Source organism: Pan paniscus, chromosome 23 (assembly GCF_029289425.2).
Source record: "Pan paniscus chromosome 23, NHGRI_mPanPan1-v2.0_pri, whole genome shotgun sequence".
Classification (NCBI taxonomy): Eukaryota; Metazoa; Chordata; class Mammalia; order Primates; family Hominidae; genus Pan; species Pan paniscus.
Window position 1 is genome coordinate 33,757,305 of NC_085927.1, and position 22,502 is coordinate 33,779,806.

At 49.1% G+C, this 22,502-nt stretch overlaps 2 protein-coding genes across 8 annotated transcripts; one reads left to right on the forward strand and one right to left on the reverse strand.

The window, feature by feature from the left end:
- The first annotated feature begins 1,485 nt into the window (after positions 1-1,485).
- Positions 1,486-6,488, forward strand: LOC100992828 (D-dopachrome decarboxylase-like). The gene is made up of 2 exons (XM_003811069.6): positions 1,486-3,528; positions 3,893-6,488. The coding sequence occupies exons 1-2, from the start codon at positions 3,316-3,318 to the stop codon at positions 4,154-4,156; spliced, it is 477 nt and encodes a 158-aa protein (XP_003811117.3). The 5' UTR covers positions 1,486-3,315; the 3' UTR covers positions 4,157-6,488.
- Positions 6,406-15,005, reverse strand: LOC100991696 (glutathione S-transferase theta-1). Of its 7 annotated transcripts, none has more exons than XM_057300990.1 (6): positions 14,987-15,005; positions 14,382-14,510; positions 11,983-12,070; positions 9,631-9,781; positions 7,093-7,269; positions 6,406-6,884 (listed from the first exon to the last, which is right to left on the reverse strand). In XM_057300990.1, the coding sequence occupies exons 2-6, from the start codon at positions 14,491-14,493 to the stop codon at positions 6,690-6,692; spliced, it is 723 nt and encodes a 240-aa protein (XP_057156973.1). In that variant the 5' UTR covers positions 14,494-14,510; positions 14,987-15,005; the 3' UTR covers positions 6,406-6,689. The 7 variants fall into 7 exon arrangements, with proteins under 7 accessions (XP_057156973.1, XP_008961689.2, XP_063459174.1 ...); XM_008963441.4 differs by lacking the exon at positions 14,987-15,005 and adding an exon at positions 14,596-14,880; XM_063603104.1 differs by lacking the exons at positions 7,093-7,269; positions 14,987-15,005 and adding an exon at positions 14,596-14,932 and having other exon boundaries at positions 9,631-9,720.
- Between the last annotated feature and the right edge of the window lie 7,497 nt (positions 15,006-22,502).

Genomic DNA, 22,502 nt, shown 5'->3' on the forward strand with positions numbered 1-22,502 from the left:
TGAGCAGAGAGCTGTAGGAATGTGCAAGGCATGAGAGGAAGGGTGTTCTCACTGGAGGGAAGAGTGAGGGCGAAGGCTCCAGGTGGGACAATGCATGGGGTTCAGACTGGAGAGCAACGGGCCAGGGTGGGTGCAGTGAGCAGGAAGAGCAGGAGGTCACGACAGAGGGGAGCATGGGACACTGGGAAGGCTTTGGCTCTTACCACAGGTAGACTGAGTCGCTGGAGGGTTTTGAGCAGAGGAGAACTGTGATCTGACTTACGTCATAAAGGATCCCCCTGGCAGGGGTGAGAAAGCCACTGCAGTCATCTGGCATGCAGCGCTGGAGCCCCAGACCAAGGTGGTGGTGGTGCAGGGTTGGTGGGGATTGTGGTCAGTTCTGACTTTTCTTGAAATCTAACTGCAGGGTTTGCTGAAGGGTTGGAGGTGGGTGGGAAAAATGAAAGCCAAAACCAGCCTCCAGGTTGGTGGCCGCATGGTGGCGTCCTTTACCGAGGCCACATAGTGCCTCCGTGGTGGAGCTGGATTCACATTCAGAGCCTGGGATCACTGGATGGTCCAACACCCATAGAGGCATGATGAGCTCTGGGGGTCAGACTGCACAACCCTTCACCATAGGTGAACGCGAGATGGGACAGGGTGGGGAGCAATGCTGCCATGTCACCTGGAAGGCTCTCTCCCTGCTGGCCTTGTTCCTGGCCCTGTCCACGCTTTGGATATGTTGGGGAGATATCCAACATGCTCTCATTCTTCAGACTCACACTGGGTGCCCCTTCCTCCTGGAAGCCTTCCCTGAGCCCCTGCTGAAGTTCATGACATTTTGTTTCTTACTTGCTGCCCTTAGTTGAGATGATAGTCTGGCCCCGTGTAGGGCTGTGTGACCCTGGGCACTTACCTAACCTCTCTGAGCCTCACATTCCTCCTTTGCATCATGGGGATAGTGAAAATGCCCCAGAAAACGGCTGAAGAGTGTTCAGGGCATGTCTTCTGCCCCTGCCATGTCCCCCCAGTGTGGCTAGCTTGCTCTATATGAGCTGCATGTACAAAGCACCTGACCACTGGTACCTCCAGGACCTGCAGGCCCGCGCCCATGGGGATGAGTACCTGTCATGGCAGCACATGGCCCTGCAGAGTAGCTGCTGCTGGGCCATGTGGCAGAAGGCGAGCCATGGAGGGCAGGGACACCTCCCAAGATACCAAGGGATGCTGCTTTCACTTTACAAAATCCTGTTTAGACCTGAGACCAAATCCTGGAATGCCAGAGACTGCCTAATTCACCCAACTTGTTTCATAGGAGGGAAACCAAGGACCAGAGCCAAGGAAGGATTCCCCTAATATGCCTTAATTCCAGAGCTATGAGCAGTTAATCCTATGCTCTTTTGCATACTCCAGTTTGCCTGGGAATCTTGCCTTTAGGGGGAGAAAATAAACAAACCCTCACTTTGCTACACACATAATTCGTAGATAGAGAAGTATGAAGTGAAAAAAGTCAAACTAGGAAGAAGTGAGGAGACATTTCAATAAACGTTTGTCTGATGTCTCGGTATGAAAGGACTTTCTAACCCTCAGAACAGTGGGAGAACTCAACAACAAATAACCACTACATGCCAGCTGCGGTAGCATCTGTAATGAGCACACCTGTAATCCCAGCACTTTGGGAGGCCGAGGCAGGCAGATCACCTGAGACCGGGAGTTTGAGACCAGCGTGACCAACATGGAGAAACCCTGTCTCTACTAAAAATACAAAATTAGCCGGGTATGGTGGCGCATGCCTGTAATCCCAGCTACTCGGGAGGCTGAGTCAGGAGAATTGCTTGAATCTGGGAGGCAGAGATTGCAGTCAGCTGAGATCACGCCATTGAACTCCAGCCTTGGCAACAAGAGCAAAACTCTGTCTCAAAAAACAAACAAACAAAAAAACATATACAAGGACATGTTGTGTAAGAAAAAATGGATTAAACATAAAACAAGCAAAAAACCGGGAAGGATCTTGGTAAAAGATATGTCAGAAGGAGGTAATGTTCTTTAAGATGCTCTTAGAAACCCTTAAGAGAGGCCTGGTATGGTGGCTCACCCCTGTAATCCTAGCATTTTTGGAGGTCAAGGTGGGCAGATCACTTGAGGTCAGGAGTTTGAGACCACCCTGGGCAACATGATGAAACCCCGTCTATATTAAAAATACAAAAATTAGTTGGGTGCGGTGGCACACTCAGGAGACTGAGACAGGAGAATCACTTGAACCTGGGAGGCGGAGGCTGCAGTGAGCTGAGATCATACCACTGCACTCAAGCTCCACTTAGAGCGAGACTGTCTCAAAAACAAACAAAGAAAAATAAGAGAAACCCATCAGACAAAGAGACAGGAAAAAAATGAGTCATAGCTCACTGCATTCTAGATCTCCTGGGCTCAAGCGATCCTCCTGCCTCAACCGCCCAGGTAGCTAGAACTACAGGCGCACACCACAACACTGGGATTCTTTTTTTTTTTTTTCTTTTTTTTGTAGAAAACAACGAAGCGAATCTTGCTATGTTGCCTAGCCTGGTCTTGAACTCCTGGGCTCAAGCAATCCTCCCTTTTTGGCCTCCCAAAGTGCTGAGATTACAGGTGTCAGCCACTTTGCCTGACCACAATTTCAATCATATTTAAAATGTACAATTCAAGTGATTTTGCCACACTAACTACAGACTCATGTTTAAGCCACACCAACGGATTTCCATGTTTTAAATAACATATTTTGCCACCCCCTGGTGGACAGTGGCTCACCACCGGCACAAGAGGCTACATAGGCAGTCAATGGGAACCAGGCGGGGACGGGAAATGTCGTGAACCCAACGGTCCCTGCCCAGCCCCACCCGCGTCCGCAGCGTGTAACCACATCTCCTGACTGCCCAAGAGAAGCGCAGATTTCCATACTGAACATGAAATTGCCTGACTTCGAAATGGTGGCAAATCATTAAAAAAAATTTTAAACTCACTTTGCATTGGTTATTAGGGTCGAACTTGGGGAAGACCCCTACAGGTGTGTGTGTGTCTGTATGTTAGGGGTGTTCAGACCTTTAATAGGGCTAGGAACCATGCAACCACACCGCGGAAAGCTTGAGGAGAGGGAAAACTACCAGACGCCAAGCAGGAGGGTCAGGGAAGAGACAGGGTGGGGCCACTACCGGGTTAAAGACTTGTAGTGGGTGGGGCTACACGTAGGGCCGAGACGACCGGATTTCCGGAAATCAGAGCCGGCACACGTGACTTTTGTTTGCAGAAGTGGGAAGGTACCCTAGGCAGCCAATCGGGGAGCGCTGAGTCTCTGTCCAGCCAATGAGAAGCCAGGTTGTTTTAGCGCCTCGCCCCTCCTCTCCTGTCCGCGAGCCTTGGGTATCTCCAGCTTTTTTCCGCCAGAGCTGTTTCCGGCCTCTGCCCGCCATGCCGTTCCTAGAGCTGCACACGAATTTCCCCGCCAACCGAGTGCCCGCGGGGCTGGAGAAACGGCTGTGCGCCGTCGCTGCCTCCATCTTGGGCAAACCTGCAGACGTGAGCGTGGGCCGGGCGGCACTGGGCGAGGGGAAGTTGGTGGGCCAGGGGTCCGGCCTTGTCCCTGCTCTGCCTCCGTAACAGCGACCCCGATCCCTTTCCCCAGGGACCACCCCCCACCCCATTCCGCAGGCCAGGCTCTGACTTTTCGTGCTTCACGATCCCGCGGCTCCCCCTCCGCACTTCTTTCCCTTGTCGCCCTCCCCAGTCATGACCCGGACGTGACCTTCAGGGACCTCGACCTGTACTGGGATCCCTGTCCCCGCGAACACTGCGCGTTTCGGCTTTCGCGCGCTCGGGTCGGGACCCCAGACGTAGCCCGACTGGCTCCAGCTTCGGGTAAAACTTTTCATGTCCCCCGCAGCTTGTGAACGTGACGGTACGGCCGGGCCTGGCCAGGGCGCTGAGCGGGTCCACCGAGCCCTGCGCGCAGCTGTCCATCTCCTCCATCGGCGTAGTGGGCACCGCCGAGGACAACCGCAGCCACAGTGCCCACTTCTTTGAGTTTCTCACCAAGGAGCTAGCCCTGGGCCAGGACCGGTGCGCAGGGGTAGTAGGCCCGGAATATTATTCTAAAACACAATCAGAGTACTCCATTCCTGCTAACAGTTTAAAGCCAAACACATAGACAGGCCATTTAGGCTTCTGAATGACTGGGTCTTGACCAGGAGAGCTGCTGTCTAGGTTTTCTCCTCCTGACCAGTTCCTCAAGAGAAATGCAAAACTAGTGATTAACAGTAAGAGTCAGGCAGGGCGCGGTGGCTCACGCCTGTAATCCCAGCACTTTGGGAGGCCGAGGCGGGCGGATTATGAGGTCAGGAGATCGAGACCATCCTGACTAACACGGTGAAACTCCGTCTCTACTAAAAATACAGAAAACTAGCCGGACGTGGTGGGCGCCTGTAGTCCCCGCTACTCGGGAGGCTGAGGCAGGAGAATGGCGTGAACCCGGGAGGCGGAGCTTGCAGTGAGCCGAAATTGCACTACTGCACACCAGCCCGGGCGACAAAGCGAGACTGTCTCAAAAAAATACCAAAAAACAAGCAAAAGAAAACAAAACAAAAACAGTAAGAGTCGTCCCAACGCAGTGGCTTATGCCTGTAATTCTAGCACTTTGGGAGGCCGAGGCAGGCAGATCACCTGTGGTTGGGAGTTCGAGACCAGCCTGACCAACATGGAGAAACCCTGTCTCTACTACAAATACAAAATTAGCTGGGCATGGTGGTGCATGCCTGTAATCCCAGCTACTCAGAAGGCTGAGGCAGGAGAATCACTTTAACCCGGGAGGCGGAGGTTGTGGTGAGCTGAGATTTTGCCACTGAACTCCAGCCTGGGCAAAAAGAGCAAAACTCCTTCTCAAAAAAAAAACAAAAAACACACACACACAAAATCCAAAAACCAGTAAGGGTCATGTCCTGGGAGGCTAACTCAGCCGACTGTTAGGTCACCATGCTTATAGCCAAGAAATGTGGGATGCTGCTGGGCCCTGAGCGGTCAGATAAACTACTTTCTCTGATAATTAGAAGGCTATAGGAAATGTTTTGTTTTGTTTTGGGTTTCTTTGTGTGTTTTTAGAGACAGGATCTTGTTCTGTTGCCCCAGGCTGGAGTGCTATGGCTCAATCAGAGCTCACTGCAGCCTCGAACTCCTGGGCTCAAGCAATCCTCCTACCTCAGCCTCCCAAGTAGCTAGAACTACAGGTATGCATCACCACGCCTGACTAATTAAAAAAAAAAAAATTTCTTTTGGCTGTGTGCGGTGTCTTGGCACCCGTAATCCCAGCACTTTGGGAGGTAGAGGTGGGAGCATCTCTTGAGCACAGGAGTGCAGGGCTAGCCTGGGCAACATGGCAAGACCCTGTCTCTACAAAAATAAAAAAGAAATGAGCTGGGCGTGGTGGGGTGCACCTGTTGTCCCAGCTTCTTAGGAGGCTGAGGTGGGAATATTGCTTGAGCCTGGGATGTCAAGGCTGCAGTGAGCCATGACTGTGCCACTGCACTCCAGGCTGGGCAACAGAGTGAGACCCCATCTCTGAAAAAATATTTTTTTGGGGAGCCAGGCACAGTGGCTCATGGTAATCCCAGCACTTTCGGAGGTGGAGGCGCACAGATCATTTGAGGTACAGAGTTTGACACCAGCCTGGACAACACGGTGAAACCCTGTTTCTACTAAAAATACAAAAATTAGCCAGGTGTGATAGTGCGTGCCTATAATCCCAGCTTCTGGGGAGACTGAGGCAAGAGAATCGCTTGAACCTGGGAGGTGGAGGTTGCAGTGAGCTGTGATCATGCCATTGCACTCCAGCCTGGGCAACAGAGCAAGACACTATCTCAAAAAAAAAAAAAAAAAAGTTTGTTTTGAAATCCTGGACTCAAGCAATCCCCCCAACCTGGACCTCCCAAAGTACTAGGATTATAAGTATGAGCTACCACACTCAGCCACTTTTTTTTTTTTTGAGATGGAGTCTCGCTCGGTTGCCCAGGCTGGAGTGCAGTGGCGCGATCTCGGCTCATTGCAAGGTCCGCCTCCTGGGTTCATGCCATTCTCCTGCCTCAGCCTCCCGAGTAGCTGGGACTACAGGCACCCACCACCATGCCCGGCTAATTTTTTGTATTTTTAGTAGAGACGGGGTTTCACCGTGTTAGCCAGGATGGTCTTGATCTCCTGACCTCGTGATCCCCCTGCCCTGGCCTCCCAAAGTGCTGGGATTACAGGCGTAAGCCACCACACCCGGCCTCAGCCACATTTATTAATTTCACTCTTGGCAAACATCAGGGGGAAGCTGACCCACACGGCCTGGGAAGGGGGATTGTCTTTTGCATAGAGACCATGACCAGGTCTGGGACAGAGGAAAGTCAAATAAATCACACATTAGAGTTAGAAGCAGAGGCTCAGGCTGAGCCCAGGTTTATTATCCAAAATCAAAATGAAATGCAGTGATTAAAGGACACAAGGCCTCAGTGTGCATCATTCTCATTGTGGCTTTCAGGCGGCTGTGGAAGACAGGGTGGGGATGGTGGCTTCGGGAGGTGAGGTGCTCTGGGACTTGGGCAAGTCTTAGGCAAGCCATTCCTGCTTTCTGGGCCTGGCTCCCATGGGCCATTAGAAATGAAAATGCTTTGTGGACTGCTGAGGACGGTGCAAGGGTGAGGTTTCCCAGCTCACCGGATCATGGCCAGCACCCAGGGCATCAGCTTCTGCTTTATGGTGGGGTCTGCAGGTGGGAAGTCCTTGGCCTTCAGAATGACCTCATGGGCCTCCTGGAAGAGGTCCTCCCCCACTGCTGCCTCCACGCGCTGCCGCCATGTGGCCAGCTTGGGTCGGCCTTGGAAGACTTGGCAGCCAGCACCCACGGGCTGTGGGGAAAAGTGTACAGACTGGGGATGGATGGTTGTGAGGGCAGGGATGGGCAGCATCTGATTTGGGGACCACAGATCTCCAGGAGGGGTTTGCACACACACTTAATTAAGCACAGTGCCATAGCCCAGTGTGGCAGCGTAAGCAGGACTTCAGCAACTAGCCAGGGCCACCTGCCTAGTGGGTCCATCTGCCCACAGCACTCACATGCATCAGCTCCGTGATGGCTACGAGGTCAGCTAAGGAGATGTGAGGACCAGTAAGGAAGGCCTTGTTCTGGAGGAACTTGTCCTCGAGCAACTGCAGGGTCACATCCAACTCTGCCAGGGTGGCTGCCAGTGTCTGGGGAGATACTGGCTCACCCAGGAAAACAGGGAACATCACCTGGGGATTGGGCAGGCAAAGTCTGGAGTTAGTGGGGTAGGGAGTTAGTTTTGATTTGCATTTCCCTAATGATTAGTGATGCTGAGCATCTTTTCTTTTCTTTTTTTTTTTTTGAGAGTGAGTCTTGCTCTCTCGCCCAGGCTGGAGTGCAGTGGGGCGATCTCGGCTCACTGCAAGCTCCGCCTCCTGGGTTCACGCCATTCTCCTGCCTCAGCCTCCCGAGTAGCTGGGACTACAGGTGCCCGCCACCACGCCCAGCTAATTTTTTTTGTATTTTTAGTAGAGACAGGGTTTCACTGTGTTAGCCAGGATGGTCTCAATCTCCTGACCTTGTGATCTGCCTGCCTCGGCCTCCCAAAGTGCTGGGATTACAGGCGTGAGCCACCGCGCCCGGCCAAGCATCTTTTCTTGTGCTTGTTGGCCAAAATGATAATATTCTCAACACATTGGGTTAAGTAAAATATATCAATTTCCTTTTACTTTTTTTTTTCTTTTGAGACAGTGTTCAGCTCTGTCACCCAGGCTGGAGTGAAGTGGCACCATCTCGGCACACTGCCAACTTTGCCCCCTGGGTTCAAGCAATTCTCCTGCCTCAGCATCCTGAGTAGCTGGGATTATAGGCACAGGTCACCAAGCCTGGCTAATTTTTGTGCTTTTAGTAGAGACAAGGTTTCCCCATGTTGACCAGGCTGGTCTCGAACTCCTGACCTCAGGTGATCCACTGCCTTGGCCTCCCAAAGTGCTAGGATTATAGGCATGAGCCACTGTGCCTGGACTCTTTTTACTTTTTAAATGTGCCTACTAGAAAATTTAAAATTACGTATGTGGCTCACTTTATACTTCTATCAGACAGCACTTGACTAAATGAACTAAATTCCAGAGAGGCATAAGCCGTTCCTAGATGAGCCACTTTCATTCCAATTTCATTTCCTTGGGCCCAAGCAGGCTGGGAGAAAGACTGTCACAGGCATGGGCTTTTCTGACTGAGCAGCAGTTTGGGAACTGGGGGCAGGGATGAAAAGCAGAGAGATCTTATAGGCAACATCGTAGCTGGTGATTAGATTCCAAAGCCATGCTAGACTGAGCTAGTGACCTGATCTCACATTCAAGATATTTGAAACCAAAGATAAACTGAAACCAACTAAACCTGCAACCCAGCCCACCTCCTGATTAGCTTCGAAGAGAACAGCCTCACATTCTGGCTACCTGACACAGGGAAGTGCAAGCCCTTTCTTGGGGGTGTTTATTATGCAATTTAATCTCTGCTCTTCTTTTATCATAATGTCTGGCACACAAGAATACATCATGAGGCCGGGCATGGTGGCTCATGCCTACGATCCCAGCACTTTGGGAGGCCGAGATGGGAGGATCACCTGAGGTCAGGAGTTCAAGACCAGCCTGGCCAACATGGTGAAACCCTGTCTCTACAAAAATACAAAAATTAGCCAGGCATGATGGCAGGTGCCTGTAATTCTAGCTACTTGGGAGGCTGAGGTGGGAGAATCGCTTGAACCCAGGAGGTGGAGGTTGCAGTGAGCCAAGATCGTGCCATTGCACGCCAGCCTGGGCAATGGAGTGAGAGTCCGTCTCAAAAAAATAAAAAATAATGATAATACATCATGAGACATGCAAAGAAGCAGGCAAATGTGACCCATAATCAAGAGGGAGAAAACAACAATCAATAGAAATAGACCCGTAGGCTGGGTATGGTGGCTCATGCCTGTAATCCCAACACTTTGGGAAGCCAAGGAGGACGAATCACTTCAGGTGGAGAGTTCGAAACCAGCCTGGCCAACATGGTGAAACCCGGTCTCCACTACAAATACAAAAGTTAGCCAGGTGTGCTGATGGGTGCCTGTAATCCCAGCTACGCAGGAGGCTGAGGCAGGAGAATCGCTTGAGCCTGGGAGGTGGAGGTTGCAGTGAGCTGAGATCGCACCATTGCACTCATCCTGGGTGACAGAGTGAGACCCCGTCTCAAAAACAAAACAAAACAAAAAAACCAGACCCACAGAACACCTACGTGTTGAAATTAGTTGACAAAGATTTTTAGGTAACAGTGATAAATATGTTAAAGAATTTACAAGAAAAGACAGATAAAATGGATGAACAGATGGTGAATTTCATCAGAGAAGTGGAAATTCTAAAAAACAACCAAATGGAATTTCCAGAGCTGAAAAATACGTATCTCAAACAAAGAATGTATTGGATGGGCTTAACAGCAATTTGGCACAACAGAGGAAGGAATCTGTGAAGGCAAAGACAGTCAGTAGAAATAATCCAAAACTGAAAAGAAGAGACTGGTGCCTGAGCACCTTTGGGGAATGCTCTCGCTGCCGCCCCCCACACTCCCAGCCTCACCTTATGCCACAAGGCCCGGAGGCAGCTTCTCCGCAGAGTCGTGTGCTGCCATGCCAGGTACTCATCCACACGGGCACGGGCCTGCAGGTCCTGAGGGTACCAGTAGTCAGGGACCTTATATTTGCGCGTCAGGTAGAGCAGGATGGCCACACTGTGGGTGTGGGGGTCATGATGGGTAAGGGAAGGGCACTGTGCTGGGTATTTCATACGTAGTCGCTTTTTTTTTTTTTTTTTTTTTTGATACGGAGTCTCGCTCTGTCGCTCAGGCTGCAGTGCAGTGGTGCGATCTTGGCTCACTGCAACCTCCGCCTTCCGGGTTCAAGTGATTCTCCTGCCTCAGCCTCCCAAGTAGCTGGAACTACAGGTGTGTGCCACCATGCCTGCTAATTTTTTGTATTTTTAGTAGAGATGGGGTTTCACCATATTAGCCAGGATGGTCTGGAACTCCTGACCTTGTGATCTGCCTGCCTCGGCCTCCCAAAGTGCTGTGATTACACGTATAAGCAACCGCACCTGGCCTTTTTTTTTTTTTTTTTTTTTTTTTTTTTTTGGAGACAAAGTCTTCCTCAGTCACCCAGGCTGGAGTGCAGTGGTGCAGTCTCAGCTCACTGCAGCTTCAATTTTTATAGGAGTGCACCACCATGCCTGGCTACCTTTTTTTTCTTTTTTGTAGAGATGGGATCTCACTGTATTGCCAGGCTGGTCTTAAACTCCTATCCTCAAGCAATCCTCCAGCCTTGGCATCCCAAAGCGCTGGCATTATAGGCATGAACCACTGTGCCCAGCCCACTTCTTTAACCTTTCTGACAATTTGCCAAAGTATTAGCCTCATTTTCCAGAGAAGAAAACCAGGCTTAGAAAGGCAGAGACTTGCCCTAGGGCACACAGCTCTTAATGGCAGAGCTGAGAATCTTTCTGAGGCTAATACCCAAGCTTTTCCTACCACCAGGCAAAATCCCACAACAGAATGTCTTGCCAAATGTTTAGAGACAGTTTCTGATCAGAGAACCAGAGAGAGCTTCCAGGAGAACGGGGCATCAAAGCTGAGCTTTAAAGAAGCTCAGTTCTTTCCATTCGGTATCCACTCTCATCTGCTGGGATTCCGACCAGCCTCTGATGGCCTGACTGTTCAAAAAGGCTTCCGTGTCCCTTTGTTCTTTCTGTCATTCTTTCTGCCAAGAATCAGCTCCTATCTAAGCTGACTGGGGTAGTTTGGCTTCCTAAAGTACCACTCAGGAAGCACTCCTGCAGCTGCAGGATCCTAGAACAACAGAACAGACAAGGCCCCCTGGCACTCTCCTCCTTCCCTGGGTTTTGAGGGCCGCCATGGTGATGAGATGAGCATGGACCTGGAAGGACACAGGATGTGTCCATTTGGAGACACAGAAAAGCTTTCAGGAACTTGGGGTTTCCCAAAGGTTGGGCATGCAGGCCAAAAGGGCAGAAAACCTCTGTATCTGCCACTGGCCTATATTCTCTTTTAAGCTGGGGCTACATGCGTGTCCCAGCTTAACGACTCCGTTGTCTGTGCAGGGTGCCCAGGAGCTCCTTTTGCTCCCAGCCAATTGTTCAAGCCACCTCTGAGGAGGGCTGCAGGTCTCTGTGAGCCGCAGACCTGAAGGTGAGAGTAGTGACAGAGAAATGCAGCGATTGCACATTGACTCTGGCTGGTACCTGGGGGTCACAACGCTGAGTGACACAAGGACTCAGGACACCTGGGGCACCAGGGAGGAAGAAGGGCCCTGGCAGAATGTCAGAGGAATTCATCGGAGGTGCGTCCATCCTGAGATTCAGAGATGAGCTTTAAAGCACAAACTCCAGGTTCTTGTTATGGGAAGGGTGACTCTGGTGACAAAAGGGGCAGAACTGGGGAAAGATTGGCCTTTCCTGAAGAGGGTTCAACTTCTTGGGACCAGCTGTGATGTAAGATGTCCATATCTGGTGGCTCTTCCTTGGGGAAGACCCATCCTGGGAAGCTGCAGCCCAGAGATGGAGCCACCGGGCAGCCCAGATGCCACTGAGCCATCGCCACACAAGCTTGGCCAGAGGCCTGCCCCATGGTGGGCAAAGCTGCCATCGTCCTCTGGCCTACCCTGTCTCAAGGATACTCTCACCACTCACCAGCAACCAAAGCACTGGTGTGGAAGTAAAGTAGATATTTGCTTTTCTAATCATCAGGGTGAACTGGAATAGCAGGAAGGCAAGGGCCTGGGGTCCAGTACTGACTCTCTGCAGGATGCGGGGCACAGAGACTCTCTGCCTCTGAAGACTTTAGTTTCCTTGTCTATGAAATAGAGGGTTAGAACAGGATGGTTCCAGCAGGCCTGGCAGCAGTCCTAGGGTCCCAGTTACCTCTCCGTCAAGGTGAAGTCCCCGTCCTTCAAGGCTGGCACCTTCTTGAGGGGGTTCACCTGGGCAAAGGCATCGCTTAAGTGCTGACCTGGGAAGAGTCCAGCATGGTGGGTGGTGGGAGGAGAACGCTGAGCCCGCCATGGCCTGTGCCCCTCCCTGCAATGCTCTGGCCCCAGTTTCACAGCTCTTCTTCCCACCAGTCTGCACTCCTGGTTGGCAAAGACTGGAAGGGCCCCTGCGGGAGGAGGAGACCACTCCACCGGCTGGTACAAAATAGACAACACCCCTTGCTAAGTCCTGTAGGCACAGCCTCCTCCCACAGGCTGCCCCTCTGCAACAGAGCTCACTGTGCAGGGTGTGGTTCCTGGACCTTTGCATGCACCCTACCCATCTCCTCTTTCCACTATTGCCAGCTTCATGAACTCACAATCAGAGCACCCCAAGCTGCACGATAGGTCACCTGAGGGGACTGACTTACTACCTTGTCCCTTCCACCATTAACTCTAAGGCAGGGTCATGAAACACAGAGAAGTGGTCTTTTTCTGGTATCTACCTACTTAGAAGCAAATTCTACTGGCCCCACCATGTCCCTTTGTTCACCCTGCCCTGGGCACTGTGGAGCTGTGTGTAGCATACTTGCTACCACCCCCGTGCCCCAACCTTTTATTCCCCTTACAGTTGGGGTCTCTATGTTGCCCAGGCTGGTCTTGAACTACTGGCCTCAAGTAATCTTCCTACTTCGGCCTCCCAAAGTGCTGGGATTACAGGTGTGAGCCACCGTGCCCAGCCTGCTACCCTCTCTTCACCCTCCCTTCAGACTGTTCCTTCACCAGGAAAACCCTCCCCTGTCTCCTGGGAAAACACACTTCCCTCTGCACCACTACATTTGACAACCAGCTTGGACGTCCTCGTGTCCCCCATTCCCTTTCCTCTGCTCCACACTCTGCAGAGGAAGTCCTTGCGCAGGACAGTGGGCAGTTTGCAGAAGAGATTATGTGGAGAAGTTTCAGGCAGAGGGCCAGCCATGGAGTGGGAGCCCTGGGCAGAAGGCTTAGCCAAGTAGAGTCGCCTTACTTGCCCCACCAGCCATACCTGGATTCTGCTTCCAACCCCTCCTACTACCCCACCCTGCACTGGGCCTGGGCCTGGGCCTGCCAGCTGAGTCCTCAAGGGCCTTGGAGGCATGCTAGAGAAACAAAACAGGGTGTAGGGCTCACCAAGCCCCAGGGTCCCCCTGCTGCTTCCAGCATCAGCAGCCCGGGGCAACCTACCTCCCCAGCAGGAACAAGAGGCAGAGGACAAGGTTTCGGGCGGCAGAGGTTGCAGTGAGCTGTGATCCTGCCACTGCACTCCAGCCTGGGCGACAGAGCGAGACTCCGTCTCAAAAACAAACAAATAAACAAAATGCCTTGGGCCAGGCACAGTGGCTCATGCCTGTAATCCCAGCACTTTGGGAGGCTAAGCCGGCAGATAATTTGATGTCAGGAGTTCGAGAACAGCCTGACCAAAATTGTGAAATCCCATCTCTGTTAAAAATACAAAAAAATTAGCCAGACATAGTGGCACACATTTGTAATCTAGCTACTCAGGAGGCTGAAGCAGGAGAATTGCTTGAACCCGGGAGGTGGTGGTTGCAGTGATTCGAGATCCATGCCACTGCACTGCAACAAAGCAAAAGCAAGACTCTGTCTCAAAAAAAAAGGAGGACAAGGACAAGGTCCGAGGCAAAACAGGAGGAACAGAGGAAGGAAGGGACAAAGAGGGACCCCAATGCAGACTGGACGAGTGCAGAGGGCAGGGATGGAAAGTCACGTCCTGAGCTGTTTGCTGTTGCAGAATCTCAGCAGCTGGGCCATAAAGAAGGGACTTGACGCTGTCCCAGTCTCTACACTTGGCACCCTTGACCTCTCTCATCCCACCTTTCCCTAGGCTGAGGTCACACCTGCTTTCATTTTGTTTTTTAATTTTTTTTTTTTTAAGACGGGGTCTCGCTAGATTGCCCTGACGGGAGTGCAGTGGCTATTCAAGGGCACCATGATAGTGCACTGCGGCCTGGAATTCCTGGGCTCAAGCGATCCTCCCACCCCAGCCTCTCGAGTTGCTGGGACTACAGGCGTGTGCCCCTGCATCCAGCTGCGCCCGTTTTTGTCCTCCGGTCTGGCTTCTCTTCATGATCCCCACCCCTTTATTCGGCCTCAGGGGAACCCCGTGGTCTATTCCGTGAGACCGAGCAGAGTTTGGGGGAGCCCCGACTCTTGGATCTCCCTGCTGGCTCACCTTTCTCTGTTCGGTCTCCAAACCAGACCAGCAATGGCCCCAGGAAGAAGGTGGCGCCGGGAGAAGTTCCTACCTGTCCCCTTCCTGACTTTTCGGTTCCCCAAACCCGAGGCTGGACCTACCTTTAATCAGATCCACGATGCGCAGCTCGAAGGGAATGTCGTTCTTCTTGGCAAAGATATAAACAGCGCGGCAGGGCTGGGACAGCAGGTCCAGGTACAGCTCCAGGCCCATAGTGGGGACCGACCGACCTGACCGGAAACCAGAGGGAGTCAGCAAACTCCAGTGCCAGGACTCGGGTCTCGGACCTCAGACCACGCCCCTGCGGCTACGCACCCCGACCGCTGTGCCCCATTGGGCGGCACGGACGACTGGGACACTCTTTAGTCCAATTGCGGGCGGCGGGCGGCCTGTCTCAGGGCTGGGCCCGCCTGGCTCCTGCGGGATCAGGGCGGGTGGCCAAGAGACCGTTGTCCCTCAGGGGGACGCACAGAGAGGCCCCAGTCCCATCCCTTTCGTGCCTGGCTCGCTCATTTCACTTAGCATAATGTCTTCAACGTGCATCTGTGTTGAAGCGTGTGTCAGAATTTCCCACCGTCCGCATTTTAGAGGAGGAGACAGACACTGAATGATTATAGACCCAGAAAGTCTGGCTCCAAAGTCCATCCTCTTGGCTCAACACTACAGAGTCCTTGGTGCCAGCAAGTGGCAAAGCCTCAGGGCTTACGTTCAGTGTTTTGTGGTCACTCGCTTCACTGCAGTCGCACTCCCTGGAATGTCACAGCCTTGGTCTTCCTGCCCCTGCCAGCACAGTGCCATCTATCGCATTCCCTGGGTTTATTTCTTCCTTTCTCCAGGCCTGTGTTTCTCCATCTTTAAAATGACAGGGAAGCTAGAGCCCTCCAGAGTCCTTGCAAGTCCACAGCCCTGGATTCATCTGCTGAGCCGTAAGCCCAGGCCTGCCCCTTGCTGCCATGGAGCCTGTCAAATAGTATCAGGGTCACATGTCATTTTCTAAAACGAATCCCACTGAAAGTGTGTCAGCCAACGCATAATGTTTTCTAGAGAATAAGGAACATTTCTGCAAATAAAGTGCAAGTAACAACTATTTTATTTTATTTAGATAGAGTCTCACTCTCTTGCCCAGGGTAGAATGCAGTGGCATGATCACAGCTCACTACAGACTCCAACTTCTGGGCTCAAGCCATCCTCCCATCTCAGCCTCCCCAAGTAGCTGGGACTACAGGTGCGCACAAAGACGCCCAGCTAGTTAAAAAAAATTTTTTTTCTGTAGAGGCAGGGTCTCACTATGTTGCCTAGGCTGATCCTCCCACCTCTGCCACCTGCTGGGATTACAGATGTGAGCCACTACAACTGGCCAGTAATAATGATTTTTAACTGGAAAAAAAATTAAGGAAAGATGAGAAATTCAGATTTCCATGTTAAAGTTTTGAAAGGAGGTAGACACTCAGAGAAGGCAATGGCTGCCTTATCCTCACCTCTGGATAACTCCAGTCAGAGGCCCATGGAGGAGCTGTCAGGATTCTGGTCCAAGGCTCAGCCTGTCTTTTAAGTTCAAAACCTAATTTGGGGCGGGAGTGGTGGCTCATTCCTATAACCCCAGCACCTTGGGAGGCTGAGGCCGGCGGATCACCTGAGTTCAGGAGTTTGAGACCAGCCTGGCCAACTTGGTGAAACCCCATCTCTGCTAAAAATATAAAAATTATCTGGGCGTGGTGGCATGCACCTGTAATTCCAGCTACTCAGGAGGCTGAGGCAGGAGAATCGCTTGAACTCTAGAGGCAGAGGTTGCCGTGTGCCAAGACTGCACCATTGCACTCCAGGCTGGGCGACAAGAGAGTAACTCCAACTAAAAAACAAAACAACTAATTTGGTCCACGTTTCAGGATTGATCATTTTCTTTGGGTCTGACTCACATAAACCAACTCACAAAGGCTGTATTTATTAATTTATAGAAAACAAGATAAAAGTGAGAGTGTGTGGGTTGGTTGGTTTGTTTGTTTTTTGACTTTGCCCCTCTCTATCACTCAGGCTGAAGTGCAGTGGTGCAATCTCTGCTCACTGCAACCTCTGCCTCCCGGGTTCAAGCGATTCTCGTGCCTCAGCCACCCGGGTAGCTGGGATTTCAGGCATATGCCACCATGCTCAGCTAATTGTATTTTTAGTAGAGACAGGGTTTCACCATGTTGGCCAGGCTGGTCTTGAACTCCTGGCCTCAAGTGACCTGCCAGCCTCGGCCTCTCAAAGTGCTGGGATTACAGGCGTGAGCCACCGTGCCCGGCCTAGAAAGAAGAGAAAAGTCATTTAGACAGAATGCTCCCAACCATTGCTCAGTGCTCTCTTGGCAGTGTAGTCTCCTAGGAAGCCTCGTGGGTGTTACTGGCCAGGACCAGGTCCGTTCTGCCCATGCACAGTAAATTAATCACTGTGACATGAGTTTTGCAAAAGACTAAAGATTTATTCACAAGGGTGCCAAGCAAGGAGGTAGGATAATAGCTCTCAAATCCACCTCCCCAAAAATAAGGCTTAGGGATAAGCCTTGCTTCCAAGCAATAAAGCACAGACCCCAGTCACACTCAAGGGGAGGGGGCTATACAAGGATGTGAATACCAGTCTGCCTGCCTCGTGGGCCTACAACGCAGAAGGGCCATGCACTTGGTTTAAAACTTTGTTGTTGCTGTCTTGACATTCTTAACAATTTAAAAATAAGGGTCCCCACATTTTCATGTGTAGCCAGTCCTGTCCAAGGAGTCCAAAGAGGTCATGAGGGTAGACAGGGCACTGTCTCCTCTGGGCAGTGATGGGGCCACTAGCAGTTCTGTAGTCTCCTAGCCCCTACCCCAGGGCAACACCTTCCCCATGATCTCTCACATTCTTTTTTTTTTTTTTTTTTTGAGACAGGGTCCTGCTGTTGCCCAGGCTGGAGTGAGTGCAGTGCTGCAAACTCAGCTTATTATAGCCTCGACCTCCTGGGCTCAAACAATCCTTCTGCCTCACCCTCCTGTGTAGTTCGGATCACAGGCACATGCCACCATGCTTGGCTAATTTTTTTGACTTTGTAGAGAGGGCATCACACTTTGTTTCCCAGGGTGGTCTTGAATTCCTGGGCTCAAGTGATCCTCCCACCTCAGCCTCCCAAAGTGCTAGGATTATAAAGATGTGATCCGCCGCCCCGGCCTCTCTCACATTCTTGACATTTAAAGTTACCGTCATTGACAAGGAACATGGGTACACTCCAATTTACTCAAGAAAAAAACTCTTTTCTCCATTGAAGAGATATGTGGCCTGGCTGCTTCCTACTCTAGTTGAGTCTTCTTTTTGTTTCCTTTTTCTTCTTCTCTCTTGTTTTTTAGAGATGAGGTCCTGCTGTGTTGCCCAGGCTGGTCTCAAAGTTCTAGCCTCAAGAGACCCTCCTGCCTTGTCCTCCCAAAGTGTTGGGATTACAGGTGTGAGCCACTCTGTCCAGCCTCAAACTGTGGTCATTAGATCAGCAGCAGCAGCAGCCTTGCCTGGGAGCTTGTTAGAAATACACTAACAGGCTCCCACCCCCAAACCCAGACCTACTGAATCAGACAGAGTCTGTATTTTCATAAGATCCTCAGATGATCCAAATGCGCCTTAAACTTTGAGGAGCTTTGATCCAGAACCTGGGCTGGAGGCCCCTGAGGGCCACTCTGTTCCTCACAGACTGCAAGGTATGTTTTTTTCTTGCCTCTTCTCTCTGTCCCAATGTCTCCTTCTCTCTGTGTCTGACCCTGAGGACCCTATGACATCTTCCCAGGGGAGTTTCCACTGTCAAAGAGCTGATTCTCTCTTTTTTTTTTTTTTTTTTTGAGACGGAGTTTCGCTCTTGTTGCCCAGGCTGGAGGGCAATGGCGTGATCTCGGCTTACCGCGACCTCTGCCTCCCAGGTTGAAGCGATTCTCCTGCCTCAGCCTCCCGAGTAGCTGGGATTACAGGCATGCATCACCACGTCCAGCTAATTTTTTGTAGTTTTAGTAGAGACAGGGTTTCTCCATGTTGGTCAGGCTGGTCTCGAACTCCTGAACTCAGGTGATCTGCCCACCTCAGCCTCCCAAAGTGCTGGGATTACAGGCATGAGCCACCGTGCCCTACTGCCAGAGGCCTGATTCTCTAGAATCTGATGGGCTCTTCTAGACAGCAATCTCTACCTGGGCTCTTGTTGAAGAAGCCAATCAGCTCATTGGTTGGAGGTCACATGATATAAAACATGGCCATCTTCCAAGCCCTATGTGTGGACAACGAGATAGGGACAAGTAGGCATATCACGTTCTGATACTTGGACCCACATCTGTCGCTGGGCCCACGTCTGTCCTCAGGCCCCCAGGATATACTTTTATGGGGAGTTTTCCTCCCTTCCCCCAATGTGGTCACTCATAACTTTACACCCAACAGTCAAACAGGAGTGGAAGCTACAGAGTTTCACGCAAACAATAGGCTAGGCTGTGGGACTGAGTAAAAGGCACTGGACTGTGGTAGGTCTTACTCCAAGATGGCCAAATGGAAGGGCTTTTAGCTTTCTTTGTTTTTGTTTTATATCCTGAGACAAAATGTTCAATTTCTACACTTTAGAATAAAAAGAGCCATATTTTATGTTTCATATTTTTTGTATGCTTCCTTTCATACTCTTTTGAACAATGCAATCATATTTTCATTATGAGGTATAATTCACATACCATAATATCCAGTCTTTCAAAATATACTTTAAAATTCAATTGGTTTAAAGCCAATTCAGTGGTTTTTTAGTATATTAACAAAGTTTTGTCACCATCACAATTATCTAATTCTAGATCATTTTCATCACCCCTAAAAGAAACTCTGTACCCATTAAACAGTCACTCCCCATTTCCCTCTTCTCCTAGCCCCTGGTAACCATTCATCTACTTTCTACCTCTGTGGACAGTAAGTATCTGCCTATTCTGGACATTTCATTCAAATTTAATAATGAAATATGTGACCTTTTATGACTGGCTTCTTTCATTTAACATAATGGTGTCAAGGTTCATTCATGGTGTAGCATATAACAGTACTTCATCCCTTCCTGTGGCTGAATTATATTCCATTTTATGTATACACCACATTCTGTTTATCCGTTCACCAGTTGATGGACTTTTGCATTGATTCTACTTTTCAGCTATTGTGAATCCCCATGCTGTGATGAACATTCATGTGCAAGTTTTTGTCTGGACATATGTCTTCAGTTGTCTTGGGTATACACCTAGGAATTGAATTGCTGGATAATATAATTCTATGTTGGCCGGGCACGGTGGCACATGCCTGTAATCCCAGCACTTTGGAAGGCTGAGGTGGGTGGATCACCTGAGGTCAGGAGTTCGAGACCAGCCTGGCCAACATGGTGAAACCCCGTCTCTACTAAAAATACAAAAACTAGCTGGGCATGGTGGTGCCTGCCTGTAATTCCAGTTACTCAGGAGGCTGAGGCAGGAGAATTGCTTGAAACCAGGAGACGGAGGTTGCAGTGAGCCGAGATGGCACCACTGCACTCTAGCTTGGGTGACAGAGCAAGAATCTGTCTCCAAAAAACAAAACAAAACAAAACAAAACAAAAACGAAAACACAACAAAACTAACCCATATATATATAATATGTTATATATACATAATAATATATTTTATATATATGTGTATATATGTTTAACTTTTGGAGGAACTGCAAGCTGTTTTCCAAAGTGGTTATACATTTTACATTCTCAGCAGCAGCACACAAGGGTTTCAATTTCTTCACACATCCTCAACAATACTTTTAATCTGTCTTTTCTGTTATACCCCTCATACAGTGTGTGAAGTGATATCTCATTGTGGTTTGATTGGCAATGTCTTGATTATAGTATCTTTGTACTAAGTTTTGAAATTGGGAAGCATGAGTCCTACAACTTTTTCTTTTTCAAAATTATTTTGGAGATTCTGAGTCACTTTAATTTCCAAATGAATTTTAGGGCCAATTTGTCAGTTTGTGCAAACAAGCCAAGTGGAATTTTAATGCAGACTGTGTTGAATTTGACATCTTAACATTACTACACCTTCCAATCATGAACATGGGATGTCTTTCCATTCATTAAGGTCTTCTTTAAGTTTTCCTCCAACTTTTAAATTATGAAAACATTTAAAATCCAGAAAATGAAAGGACTAGTACAACAGCACTAATATATGCAACCCCAGTTTCAACTTACTGTTTTTTGAACATAAGATACCAACATCATGACACCCCACCTAAGGACTTTTTAGCAAAACATTCTAATTTCTCTACTGGGATTATTGTTTGTTGTCTTCCTCCACAATAATGTGAGCACTAAAGGTAGAGACTTTTGCGTACTTTGTTCACTACTGCTTCCTCTGCACCAAAAACACTGCCTGGTTGTGGGTACTTTTCTAGTTTTAGGAAGGAGAAGACAAGATATAGGTCCTGACTCTGGTTCTGCCTCTCATTCATATGCTACTCCGAGGATCCCTTCCCCTTGAAGAACTTGTTTCTTCATCTACGAAATGGGGATAATACTACTACTCATCAGGGTGGTTGTGAGGATTAAACAAGGTAAGAGATGTAAAATTGCATGTTAGTTATCAGATAGTTTTGTTTTCCCATCTAGCTCCATGAGGGAGAGGATTTGCTCTAGTCCGTCCGTCTGGGCTCTGGGCTTCTAATGGGCAGACACCTTCCTCCATGATGTTTGTAGCTGCAGAGCCTGGCACAGTCCCTCAAGACAAGCTTTTTGACTTGAACTGCTGATGGTCTTCCATGCACAATTCAACAGAAACCCAGTAGCATACACTTCCTTGTATGCACTTGCCCCTCTTTTTACATTTATTACACATTCATTGCTACCTAATAATCCCCGATACTTATCTTTTACTTTATCCAATTATTCAACAGTTTTCAACAGAAATACCTAGAAGAGAGATATTCCGACTTCATTAGACCCTGAGATTCTATTTTTAACATTTCTTCCATGGATTGTTGAATGTTTCCAATGATTGATCCACCTTCCCTTGGCCTTATCTGCATTCCAGATTTGGTTGTGTGTCCATCTCTGTGTTGCCAGACTTGCCTCACAGACCCAGCTTGAACACAAGATGGGTGCTTGCTGAAGAGCACGACTCATTCTGTTGAACCTGCATACTTTCTCAGGTCAGATTGCTTGGTGGTGCGTCTTTAATTTCTTTCAACAGCACATTGTAGTTTGCTGTGTTTAAGTGTTGCTTTTCTTTGGTTAAAGTTATTCTAAGTATTTTATTCTTTTTGATGCTATTGTAAATGAAAGTGTTGTTTTAATTTTGTTTTTGATCCTTTACTGCAAATGTATACTATTGATTTTTGTGTATTAATCTTGTATCCTGCAACCTTGCTGAACTTGCTTATGAGCTCTAATGGTTTTTAAGTGAGTTCCTTAGGAGTTCCTATAATGTCATCTGTGACTAAAGATAGTTTTACTTCTTTCTTTCCGATCTGGATTCCACCTTGTTCCTTTTTCTTGCCTAATTGCCCTAATAAATAGAAGTAGTATGAATGAACATTCTTGTCCTGCTCTTGATCTTGAGGGGAAACACTCGATCTTTCACAAGGAATGAAGTATGGTGTTTATAGGTTTTTCATAGATGCTCTTTGTCAGGCTGAGGAAGTTCCTTTCTAGTCTTCATCTGTTGAGTAATTTTATCATAAAAGGATGTTAGATTTTGTCAAATGCCTTCTCTGCATTAGGATGATCATGTGACTTTCTTTTAATATGAAGTGCTATATGGATTGGTTTTTGTACATTGAACCACATTTGTACTCCTGGGATAAATCCTACCTGGTCAATGTGTATAATCCTCTTAATATGCTGCTGAATTTGATTTGTTAATATTTTGCTGAGGATTTTTACATCTATATTTATAAGGATATTGCTTTGTAACTTTATTTTCTTATAATGTGTTTTTCTGTCTTTGGTATCAGGGTAATGCTGGCCTCATAGAATGAGCTGAAAAATATTTCTTCCTGTTCTATTTTTTGGAAGAGTTTGTGAAGGGTTGGTGTTAATTCTTCAAGCTTTTGGTTGAATTCACCAGTGAAGCTATCTGGTCCTGGACTTTTCTTTGTAGGGATTTCATTTATTGATTTATTGATTTATTTTTTGAGACGGAGTCTCGCTCTGTCACCCAGGCTGGAGTGCAGTGGTGCGATCTCGGCTCACTGCAAGCTCCGCC